The 12,168-nt window shown below is 39.8% G+C and overlaps 1 protein-coding gene across 2 annotated transcripts in view; it reads right to left on the bottom strand.

Moving 5' to 3' along the window:
- The window catches only part of LOC124038280 (glutamate receptor ionotropic, delta-1-like), a 446,412-nt gene that overhangs the window by 16,702 nt on the left and 417,542 nt on the right, over positions 1-12,168 (bottom strand). For both annotated transcript variants that reach the window (XM_046353943.1, XM_046353944.1), the window contains exons 13-14: positions 9,873-10,068; positions 3,036-3,202 (exon numbers count right to left, since the gene is read on the bottom strand). In XM_046353943.1, the coding sequence (XP_046209899.1) occupies positions 3,036-3,202; positions 9,873-10,068 (363 nt within the window). The remainder of the gene's footprint in view (positions 1-3,035; positions 3,203-9,872; positions 10,069-12,168) is intronic.

Genomic DNA, 12,168 nt, shown 5'->3' with positions numbered 1-12,168 from the left:
ATATTTAAGATCGGATAATGTTTCAGATCAGATGGTACTGAAAGGAGGAATTCGCCACTGGCCTGTTGCTGTGTTTTACAACATGCTTGACTTGGCCGCTATCAACTCTACCTGTTGTTTAAACAATGCATGAACACCATGAGCAGGAGAGACTTCATCATGAGTCTGACAAGCAGGCTATGTGAGAGACATATGAGGTGTCAAGACAGCAGCAAAGATTCAGAGCAAATTGCAAACAGCTCCCGGGGAGGAGAAACTACAAAGTGAGCCGATGCACTCGGAACAGAACCCATGACACCTGGTTCAGGTGCAAGCAACTTGTTTGTGAGAAGTGTTGCAATCAAGTGAAAGTGTTGAAGATTTGTGGTGACTGTTAGGACAAAGGATAACATCTAAATGAGATCCACCTGTTGCACGAAGACGTACCATTCTGTAAGCACGAACGAGGCCACAAACAATGTGTCTAAGTGAAACTATTTTGACCTGTCATATCAAAACTTATATTGATTATATTGCAATTATAATGGTGATTTTCACTTCACAAGCAGGCTTGGTGCTTATACTGATGTTTAGGCTACTCACATTTTCTGATTTTCTGTCATTGACCATGTGTCTTGCGGTTTGGGTATTTTTGTTTTGTCTTTATAAAAACAAGCTTTTACTGTGTTTCAACACACATGCTTTTTGTTTACATAATTGTAAAAAAGGCACTCCACAAAGCATTTATTTTACACTTGAAATTATGTTTTTAGTTTTCTTCATTTTACAGAGCCTACAATAACAAACTAATGAAAATGGGGACAGGTGGGTTCAAGGAGGAAATGGCTTTATTGACAAAATCATGAACTATCCCATCACATAAGTTCACATAACAGGGTTGCCTAACCTTGAGGGACAAATGTAAATGAATCACTAATCACATTAAATAAATAATGCTGTATAGAAGTTACTTTGTCAAAGCACTTGGGGAAATTTGGGGGTTAAGTGGGTTCAAATCTACCGAGAAGTCAGACAAACATGAAGTAGGGCATGCCAAATTGGGGATTTTCTGAAAAAAACTAAACTTATTTTCATAGATTGGCCACGGTTCAAAATTCTTTAGAACCCTCTTCCCGGTAGATTAAAATCTGTCTGCTCTATTTGTTCGGCTGCCCAGAGAACCAGCTACTCATCAATTTCAGTGATGAATGGAGAATGGTACTCATTGTAATAAACTTTGATCAAATCCGAATCAATGTCTGCAAGACCACAATGATAGTAACTTATTTACAAAACAAAACAGAATATAATAGCAAAGTATAACATTACTGTAATATATAAATTCTTATATTTTAGGATGATCGTGAGAATGGTCACATTTTTCTCTCACGTGGCCAATCCTCAAGTGTGCCACTAGGCAAAATGTGCTTAGATTGAAACAAAAGGTATGATACAGGTGTGATACAGTTAACACCATCTGTCTTAAAATGCACTCATTGTACATCATTCATAACACTGTTCTTTGTAAGAGGATTACATAATAACTCATGATCTAAATGCATATTCCCATGAAATTGATTGAGAGCAAATGGTTGGCATGTAGATGCTGCATGAATGTTTCACTGGAAAAACTTGAAGAATTCTCATTCACATTTGACTGAGAAGGGGGCAGGGTGACCTCAAAGTTGTGCCTAAAGCAGGGCCAGATTAGCGCATTTCGGGCCCCGGGGCACCAACCTCCAGGGAATTTCAACACATTTTGACATGGGGTAGGAAGAAATATGTGCAGTTTTATAATGCAATTCTACACATTTTGTCATGAGGCTGAGAGAAAATGTACTGTTTTGTAGCACATATCATGCTATTCTTCACATTTTTATCACAAGGATGAGAGAAGTTTGCAGTTTTGAAGCCAACTTCCTGCTATTCTACACATTTTTCCATTATTTACGACGTATTCAAATCTGGGAAGCCCCCAGTTTTTTTAAATTTGGGTTCCCTGTGTGCCCGTTCAGTAATCCGGCCCTGGCGTAAAGCAGAGGTAAAAGAAGCATATGTGCAGAATATTTTTTGCTCTGGGGAAGAGGGTTCCAGGGGGATGGGACAGGGAGGAACGTAACGGGTGGTTACCTTTGATACAGTGTGAGAGGGAGAGGGAGGTGCTTCTCTAACAGTTGGGGGAGGAAGTGACGCGGTAAGGGAGAGACGAGAGACGCAACCAATCAAACCGACTCGCGTTATGTTAGACTAATAGCTGCCATAGCTAGGTTATTCATCATCAAATATGATCATGTAGTACCGGTCTTGACTGCATCAAACCAGGAGAAGCTAGATATGCTAGTTAACATTAGCTAACTAGGCTAATTGAGGCTGCAGTGCATGCGCTTTCATCATACAGTTACAAATAACTCCATTCAGAAAATTAAGTAGCTGCCTACCTGTTGGCTCTTGGTTGTTGTAGCCTATCCTCCTTTTATCTTTTAAATTCCGTTGATTAGATATCCTAACTTTTGCCAAACATGGAGGCTCTATGACTGTAGCCTATCACCGCTGTGATGACTTATGATTGGCCGCCAACAATAACAACAACGAGCTACACGCACCACGCTCCACTCTCGGGAAAAGTAACAGCAGCAGCATAAACTATAAAATGTCTCTCTCTACTGCAGCAGTCGTGTTCGGATCTGTACGGGGCCTTCCGGACATGTCAGTTAAAATTACACATACCAGACCTGTGACATTATTTAGAATTACGGATCAGGTCTTGGATATTCGGGTACAGGTGGATCTGTGAAGACCTCTAGTCTCAAGGACCCAAGGATAAAACAAGGTGGCATAGTACGGCTAAAGCAATAGCTATTTATATGTTAAATCCACAAAGTTACAAAAACACACTTGGAATTTGTTTGTTACAGCATAGATATATGGAATCCAACTAACATTGTGTTTTATCGAAGACTAAAAAGGCACTATTCGTGGAACCACCCATCTACAGTACAGAAACATAAATACAGTAGGTGGCCGTTGGGACAAGTTGGCTGGAAGGGGGAACTTACTTCTGGGAGAAGAGGTCTCTGTAGGGGCTGCCATGTTGCAGGGCCAGGCCATAGCCCTTACTACTCATACTGTTGCCTGTCACTGTCAGGGTGCAGTCATCATCTGTCAGAGCAGCATACTCCACCACAGCCATGTCCCACAGGAAGGCAAAGGAATCTCTCTTGGCCTGGGGAAGAATATATAAAGGGGTTACATTGAGGGGATAGTGGAACGAATAGGCAAAACAGACATACAGTTGAAGTCGGAAGTTTACATACACCTTTTTACCCAGTTTTTCACAATTCCTGACATTTAATCCTAGTAAAGGTTCCCTGTTTTAGGTCAGATAGGATCAACACTTTGTTTTAAGAATGCGAAATGTTAGAATAATAGTAGAGTGATTTATTTCATATTTTATTTCTTCCATCACATTCCCAGTGGGTTAGAAGTTTACATACATAATTAGAATTTGGTAGCATTGCCTTTAAATTGTTTAACTTGGGTCAAACGTTTTGGGTAGCCTTCCACAAGCTTCCTACAAAAAGTTGGGTGAATTTTGGCCCATTCCTCCTGACAGAGCTGGTGTAACCGAGTCAGGTTTGTAGGCCTCCTTGCTCGCACACCTTTTTCAGTTCGACCCACAAATATTCTATACGATTGTGGTTAGGGCTTTGTGATAACCACTCCAATACCTTGACTTTGTTGTCCTTAAGCCATTTTGCCACAACTTTGGTCATCACAGCCATGAGTTCTCTTTTTGTTTCATCAGAACAAAGGTAATTTCTCCACAAAGTATGATCTTTGTCCCCATGTGCAGTTGCAAACCGTAGTCTGTTTTTTTATGGCGGTTTTGGAGCAGTGGCTTCTTCCTTGCTGAGTGGCCTTTCAGATTAAGGTCAATATCAGACTCGTTTTACTGTTGATATAGATACTTTTGTACCTGTTTCCTCTAGCATCTTCACAAGGTCTTTTGCTGTTGTTCTGGGATTGATTTGCACATTTCGCACCAAAGTACGGTAACCTCTAGGAGACAGAACACGTCTCCTTCCTGAGCGGTATATGACAGCTGCGTGGTCCCATGGTATTTACACTTGCATACTATTGATTGTACAGATAAAAGTTCAAGCGTTTGGTATTTGCTCCCAAGGACAAACCAGACTTGTGGAGGTCTACATTTTTTTGTGGAGTGGTTGAAAAACAAGTTTTTAATGACTCCAACCGAAGTGTATGTAAACTTCGAGACTTCAACTGTACAGATGTGCTCCCACATAAACACACACGTGTCCAATGGTCACCAGCCTTTATCACAAACTTAACCACAGTCTATTTTCAAGTCGATGACACTCAGTCATTGCTGTTCACTGTGGCGTTAGCTAAAATGAACTAGGTAGTTTTCAGTAAGAGTGAACATGGCACATCTGTTTTCTTAGGGTATAAAGCAGTTGATTGCTTGACCATGACTAATGAACAGTAACAGAACCTCTAAAATCCTTTCGGAGTGAATATATATTTCTCTGTTTATCCCAGGTATTCCAAGGTCATTATTTCACAAATAAAACCCTTCACAGTCTGTCTGTACACACAATTTATTTACACAAGGTCTTGAACGAAAACTCCCAAACTAAACTTCATAAAGTCAGAAAATAATAATTTTCTTGTCATTTACCATTCGAACAGTATCTCAGTTCAAACCACTATGATACTTTTGGTTTTATGACTTTACTCTTTTTTTAGTATAACTAACATTACTGTTCATCAAACATGATTTTATTTTAAGTACAAACTCACTAAGCAATTACCCCCTTCACTAAGTATCCGGTTTAATAACTGGAAAATAGCTCAGGTTACTATGTCTGCGTGTGAGTGCACCTATGTACTACTGTGAATATTCTCAATTAGCATTCACACTGAACTTTATCTCAGTTCAAATCTCTCTGAAACCTTTGGTTTACTCTCCTTTTGTCAAAACATATCAACAATGGTTACAGTTTTTGAATGTATACAGTGCCTTAAAGTATTCACACCCCCTGACTTGTTCAATGTTTTGTTGTGTTACAGCCTGAATTTAAAATGTATTAAATTGAGATTGTGTCACTGGCCATCACACAATATTCCATAATGTCAAAGTGAAGTTGTTTTTAGAAAAGTTCACAAATTCATTAAATTAAAAGCTGAAATGTTTTTACTCAATAAGTATTCAACCCCTTTGTTATGGCAAACCTAAGTATTTAACAGGATTTTTGAATGACTATTTCATCTCTGTACCCCACACATGGAGTGGGTCAAGAGCTTCAAGTTCCTCAGTGTCCAAATGACTAAAGACTTAACATTGTCCACACACATGCACAGCCGTGAAGAAGGTAAGGCAGCTTCTCTTCCCACTCAGGATGTTGAAAAGGTATGGCATGGGCCCTCAAATCCTCAGGTTCTACAGCTTTGGCCCCTTTTTTTCCGCCTTCACGCAAATCACGGGTTTCTGGTTCTGTTCCTGGGAGAACAGTATATCATTCACGTTGGGCATTAAGCTACGAGGATCGCCGCCAGGATCGCCGCCTCTGGGTGAGCGCTTTCTTGTTTGGTTACGGCGGAACACAGCTCATTCAATGCAGTGTTCGTGCAAGCCTCAGTCTGTGGTGGCAAAAATTCAGATAGAGTATCTCATGATAAGCTGTGAACCACACTACCTCAGGCGAGCATTAGCTTGAGACTTCCTTAAATATCGTGCACCAGGTGTTATTTACAAAAATACATAATCCGCTGCCCCTTGTCTTTAGAGATGCCGCTGTTCTATCCTGCCGGTACAGTGTGTAACCAGCCAGATGTATGTTGATAGTGTCGTAATTCAGCCACAACTCCATGAAGCATAAGATATTACAGTTTTGAATGTCCCATTGGTAGTTCAATCTTCAGCGTAGGTCATCAATTTTATTTTCCAAAGATTACACGTTTGCCAGCAGAATGGAAGGAAGTGGTTTTTTTTCAATCGCCTACGAAGTCTCAGAAAGCAGCCCGCTCTTTGGCCCATTTTTCTTCGCCTTCACAGGGATCTGGGTCTGTTCTCGGGAGAGCAGTATATCATTCCCGTCGGGCTCGTCTGACTTGTTAAAGGAAAAAAAAGGATTCTGCCATTACGTGATGAGTAATCGCATTCCTGATGTCCAGAAGTTATTTTCGGTAGTCAGTATATGAATGTTATCTGTTAGTAGCAAGTTATTGATTTTATGAACCTTGTTTAGTAGGCTAGATATGTTAATGTGGGATATTATTGCTTTACTTAGAGGTAGACATGACAGTGATATTTATGTTTTACCACAGGGTGAACTGCGCAGTGGAATATTCTACTTGAGCAAACCCTCTCAGTGCTAACAGTATAACTCAGGTTCATAGGCTCATGATTACTGCTGACAACAGCTGTAGGATTGACAGAGGCATTTAGGGGAGATACAGGGACATAAATTAGGTTACTTACTCTATGACCGCCAACACCCCCGTGACAATGTACATTTGCAGCGACACTATGATAACTCAGCGACACGATGGTAGGGATTATCTGAGCAGGGTCACATATCTACCTCTATCACTTCAGTATCCCTGCACATTGTAAATATGGTACTGGAACTGACTGACCCTGTATTTAGTATGCCTAATTTTTCTTGTTCTTATTTCTTTTGATCTATCTTATGTTATTTTGATGGGTAAATGTTTTAAAAAGCAGACATTGAATATCCCTTTGAGCATGATGAAGTTATTAATTACAATTTGGATGGTGTATCAATACGCCCAGTCACTACAAAGATACAGGCCTCCTTCCTAATTCAGTTTCCGGAGAAGAAGGAAACCGCTAAGGGATTTGACCATGAGGCCAATGGTGGCATTAAAAGAGAGAGTTTAATAGCTGTGGTAGGCGAAAACGGAGGTTGGGTCAACAACATTGTAGTTACTCCACAATACTAACCTAAATAACGGAGTGAAAAGTAGCTTGTAGAGATTAAAACATATTCCAAGTCATACATCCTGTTCGCAATAAGGAACTAAAGTAAAAATGAAAAAATATGGCAAAGAAATTACCTTTTTGTCCCACTTCATAATTTCAGGCATGGTGATGGCTGCATCATGTTATAGGTATGCTTGTCATTGACCAGGACTAGGGAGTTTTTTTAATAAAAAGAAACGTAATAGAGCAAAACACAGCCAAAATTCTAGAGGAAAATCTGGTTGAGTCTGCTTTCGGACAGACACTGAGAGAAAATAACTTTTCAGCATTACAATAACCTAAAGCACAAGGCCAAATGTACACTAAAGTTGCTTACCAAGACTACATATCATGTGCCTGATTGGCCTAGTTACAGTTTTGCCTTAAATCGACTTGAAAATAGCTGTCTAGCAATGATGTAGCATTTAAAAAAGAGGAATTAGCAAATATTGTACAATTCAGGTGTGCAAAGCTCTTAGATACTTACCCAGAAAGACAGCTGTAATTGCTGCCAAAGGAGATTCTAACATGTACAGTTGAAGTTGGAAGTTTACATACACCTTAGCCAAATACATTCAAACTCAGTTTGACAATTCCTGACATTTAATCCTAGTAAAAATTACCCACCTTAGGTCAGTTAGGATCACAACTTTTATTTTAAGAATGTGAAATATCAGAATAATAGTAGAGAATAATTTTTTCAGCTTGTATTTCTTTCATCACATTCCCAGTGGGTTAGAAGTTTACATAAACTCAATTAGTATTTGGTAGCATTGCCTTTAAATTGTTTAACATGGGTCAATCATTTTGGGTAGCTTTCCACAAGCTTCCCAAAATAAGTTGGGTGAATTTTGTCCCATTCCTCCTGACAGAGCTGGTGTAACTGAGTCAGGTTTGTAGGCCTCCTTTCTCACACGCTTTTTTAGTTTTGCCCACAAATGTTCTGTAGGATTGAGTTCTGGGCTTTGTGATGGCCACTCCGATACCATGACTTTGTTGTCCTGAAGCTTTTTTGCCACAACTTTGGAAGTATGCTTGGGGTCATTGTCCATTTGGGTGACCCATTTGCGACCAAGCATTAACATCCTGACTGATGTCTTGAGATGTTGCTTCAATATATCCACATAATTTTCCTACCTCATGATGCCATCTATTTTGTGAAGTGCACCAGCCACACCTGCAGCAAAGCACCCCCAAAACATGATGCTGCCAACCCCGTGCTTCACGGTTGGGATGGTGTTCTTCGGCTTGCAAGCCTCCCCCCTTTTCCTCCAACATAACAATGGTCATTATGGCCAAACAGTTCTATTTTTGTTTCATCCGAGCAGAGGACATTTCTCCAAAAAGTACGATCTTTGTCCCCATGTGCAGTTGCAAACCATAGTCTTGCTTTTTATGTCGGTTTTGGAGCAGTGGCTTCTTCCTTGCTGAGCGGCCTTCCAGGTTGTGTCGATACCGGTCTCGTTTTACTGTGGATATATATACTTTTGTACCTGTTTCTTCCAGCATCTTCACAAGGTCCTTTGCTGTTGATCTGGGATTGATTTGCACTTTTCACACCAAAGTACAGGACGTGTCTCCTTCCTGAGCGGTATGACGGCTGTGTGGTCCCATGGTGTTTATACTTGCATACTATTGTTTGTACAGATGAAAGTGGTACCTTCAGGCATTTGGAAATTGCTCCCAAGGATGAACCAGACTTGTGGAGGTCTACAATTTTTTCTGATGTCTTTAGATTTTCCCATGATGTCAAGCAAAGAGACACTGAGTTTGAAGGTAGGCCTTAAAATATCTCCACAGCTACACCTACAATTGACTCAAATTATGTCAGTTTTCCTATCAGAAGCTTCCAAAGCCATGACATAATTTTCTGGAATTTTCCAAGCTGTTTAAAGGCACAGTCAACTTAGTGTATAAACTTCTGACCCACTGGAATTGTGATACAGTAAAATAATCTGTCTGTAAACAATTGTTGGAAGAATTACTTGTGTCATGAACAAAGTAGATGTCCTAACTGACTGGCCAAAACTATAGTTTGATGACAAGAAATTTGTGGAGTGGTTGAAAAACAAGTTTTAATGACCCCAATCTAAGTGTATGTAAACTTCCAACTTCAATTGTATTGACTCAGGGGTGTGAATACTCATATTTCTGTACTCCATGTTCAATAAATGTGGAAACATTTCTAAAAACATGTTTAACATTTTTAATTATGGATTATTTTTTGTAGATGGCTGAGAAAGTATATTGATTCCATTTTGATTTCAGGCTGTAACACAACTTGTTGAATAATTCAAAGGGGATGAACACTTTCTGAAGACATTGTAACTAAGATTGTCGTTCATCCAAAATGCTTTCATTTTAAGTACAGAAACACAAAGCAATTTACCATTACACCAAGTATCTGCAGAACACTACATATATTGCCTCAACTAATTGCAATTAGAGGTTCAAAGATTCCTGAGAGTCTTTGACAAGTGTGTGTGACTAGACTCTGTTATAACTAATTTGTTTAATTACTGGAACATTTCTCAGGCTGTTGTGCGTGTGTCTTAGGCTGTGAGATATTCACTTCAGCGTAACCATTAACTTCTAATCAGGAAAAAATAAATAAAAAACACACTATTCAATAATAGATTAACAATTCCATTTACTCCCACACCTCCTTATGAGTAGAGCCAAGTAATTGTCTCTCTACGGACCTCATAGTATGCCCAGCATAGATCTGTTTTTGTGTGTGTGCTGAAAGGTACATTACCTTGTATAGCTGTATTGATTCAGAATTAAACATCCTCATTTAATCTCACTCATTTAGAAAAACTTTCCTAAGTGGCTACAGTTTTCTGAAATCAATTAGTTTAGACCCTGCTGTCTCTGAGCTCACCTTGCGGATGCCTTCAGATGGGCTGGAGACTGAGTGTTCGTGTCCGTTATTCTTGTTGATGGTTCTCCAGAGCTCAGAGAAAGTGCTGTCCTGCTCCAGAGCGTTGGTGCCTTTGGCTCTGAAGTACTCATACACGGCTGAGTCTCTCACTGTTCCGTAGGCTAGGTCCATCTGTTTGGACAAGTCCTGGAATGTCCTGTCGAAAGCGAACAAAGGATATGGGTCACATGGAGGATAAGTAGTCATGTGCTTTTGGAGGTCGCCCTATGCGACCAGAATGATGCATTGGTCAATATTTTATTTTGAAGCGTACACAGTACACTGGATTCCTACTACTAGTTCGCTTCACAAATGCATACAAGACGCAACACTAATCGAATGTGTTAATTCAGGTATTCAAATGTTTTATATTCAGTTTAACTTGGAGTACCACTACATAAATAATAGTAGATCATTGCAATTCAACCACAGTCAAATCTTGCCTTAGCACTTGAAGTTGTGCCTAAGTATCTTCTCAAATCCTCTAACTTACAGGGAAGCAACTAATGAACAAAACAATGAAGAGGTGTTAAGTGCCAAATGTTGACGTCTTATCATAGGAAAATAAGAACAGCATATAGCTGCAGGCAACAGAAAAAGTATGACAGAAAGGACAGTCGGATAACAAAGCAAGCACTCTATCATGTAGGAACTCTTCCTATCCGTGCCATCAGTGGAAGCATTACCATGTTGACCTCTCAATACTACAAGGATGACGCAAGTGAAGATGTCATTGTTAAAGTCATTACTTAATTATTGAGTTTATATACCCATTCTGGGGTCAATTCGACTAATGGTTTGTTAATATTTTCAGCGTTACTTTCACAATGTTTCACATTGATTGTATGCATAATTTAAATGTAACATTAATTTGGATGAGACAAAGTCCACTTGATCAATTTATTTTATTTTTAATTTTTATTTCACCTTTATTTAGGTCAGTCGAGAACAAGTTCTCATTTACAACTGTGACCTGGCCAAGATAAAGCAAAGCAATGAGACAAAAAAAACAGAGTTACACATGGAATAAACAAATGTACAGTCAAAAACGCAATAGAAAAATCTGTATACAGTGTGTGCAAATGAAGTAAGGAGGTAAGGAGGTAGGATCTTCATTTGAGCCAGTTTCCTACAGTAGGAAAATAATCCTGCAGTTAAAGGAAATGTGAATTATTATGTGAATTATTATTAATGGACATTTTTTCTAAGGGTTTATACATTTTTCACTAGGGAAAATCAAATCTGAGATTTCCAAGTTGAAATTACAAACTGTAGATGCTTTTGGGCCAGCATCCCTGTGGAATGCTTTCGAGGGTGACTGTCGATGTGTGCAGAGGGTCCCTGGTTCGCGCCCGGGTATGGGCGAGGGGGACGGATGTAAAGTTATTCTGTTACATTGATGCTGTTGACCCGGATTACTGGTTGCTGCGGAAAAAGGAGGAAGGTCAAAAGGGGGGTGAGTGTAACGCATGTGAAACGGCTAGCTTAGTTAGCGGTGTGTGCTAAATAGCGTTTCAATCGGTTACGTCACTTGCTCTGAGACCTTGAAGTAGTAGTTCCCCTTGCTCTGCAAGGGCTGTGGCTTTTGTGGAGCGATGGGTAACGATGCTTCGAGGGTGACTGTTGTCGATGTGTGCAGAGGGTCCCTGGTTCGCGCCCGGGTATGGGCGAGGGGGACGGACGTAAAGTTATTCTGTTACACTGGAAGATCCACTTGAGGCCAAGTTTCAGCCTCCGTCAAAGGCAACCAGGTTTTTGATAAAATGTCCTGGTACTGGTTAAAGCTTATGATCCCATTGACCTTAACAAGGAATCCAGCACAATTAGAAGCAAAATAGCCCCATAACATCCACCACCATTTGTTACAGTAGGTATACATGGTCAAAGAGCTCTATTTTCATGTCTCAATTGGTTGGAAGAGCATTTGGAAATGTTTTGGCGAAAACATCCCTGACAATGCTGTTATCATTAAGTTACTCAGTACTGTCTATTTTGGTAAGGTTTCTCGAAGGTTCTAAGGGACATTTTACTGTGCAGGTTTTCCTCAGTGCATTTTTGACTGTATTCCAGACCAGGTCTAATAACTTGCCAATTGTCTATATGTTTTGTATGTCACACAAATAAACCTTTGTTACTGGTAATTAGTAATTAGTGAATCGGTGTGAATAGGAGTTTCTCATATCGTTCAGCAGGGAGACATCATCAATCTGAAACAATACATTTAATCACAGTCCTTTAATCTCACCTCTCCACCCTG

Source organism: Oncorhynchus gorbuscha, linkage group LG06 (genome assembly GCF_021184085.1).
Source record: "Oncorhynchus gorbuscha isolate QuinsamMale2020 ecotype Even-year linkage group LG06, OgorEven_v1.0, whole genome shotgun sequence".
In the NCBI taxonomy this organism is placed as follows: Eukaryota; Metazoa; Chordata; class Actinopteri; order Salmoniformes; family Salmonidae; genus Oncorhynchus; species Oncorhynchus gorbuscha.
Note: the sequence above shows the minus strand (reverse complement) of the source record. Positions and strands in the feature narration are given on the sequence as shown.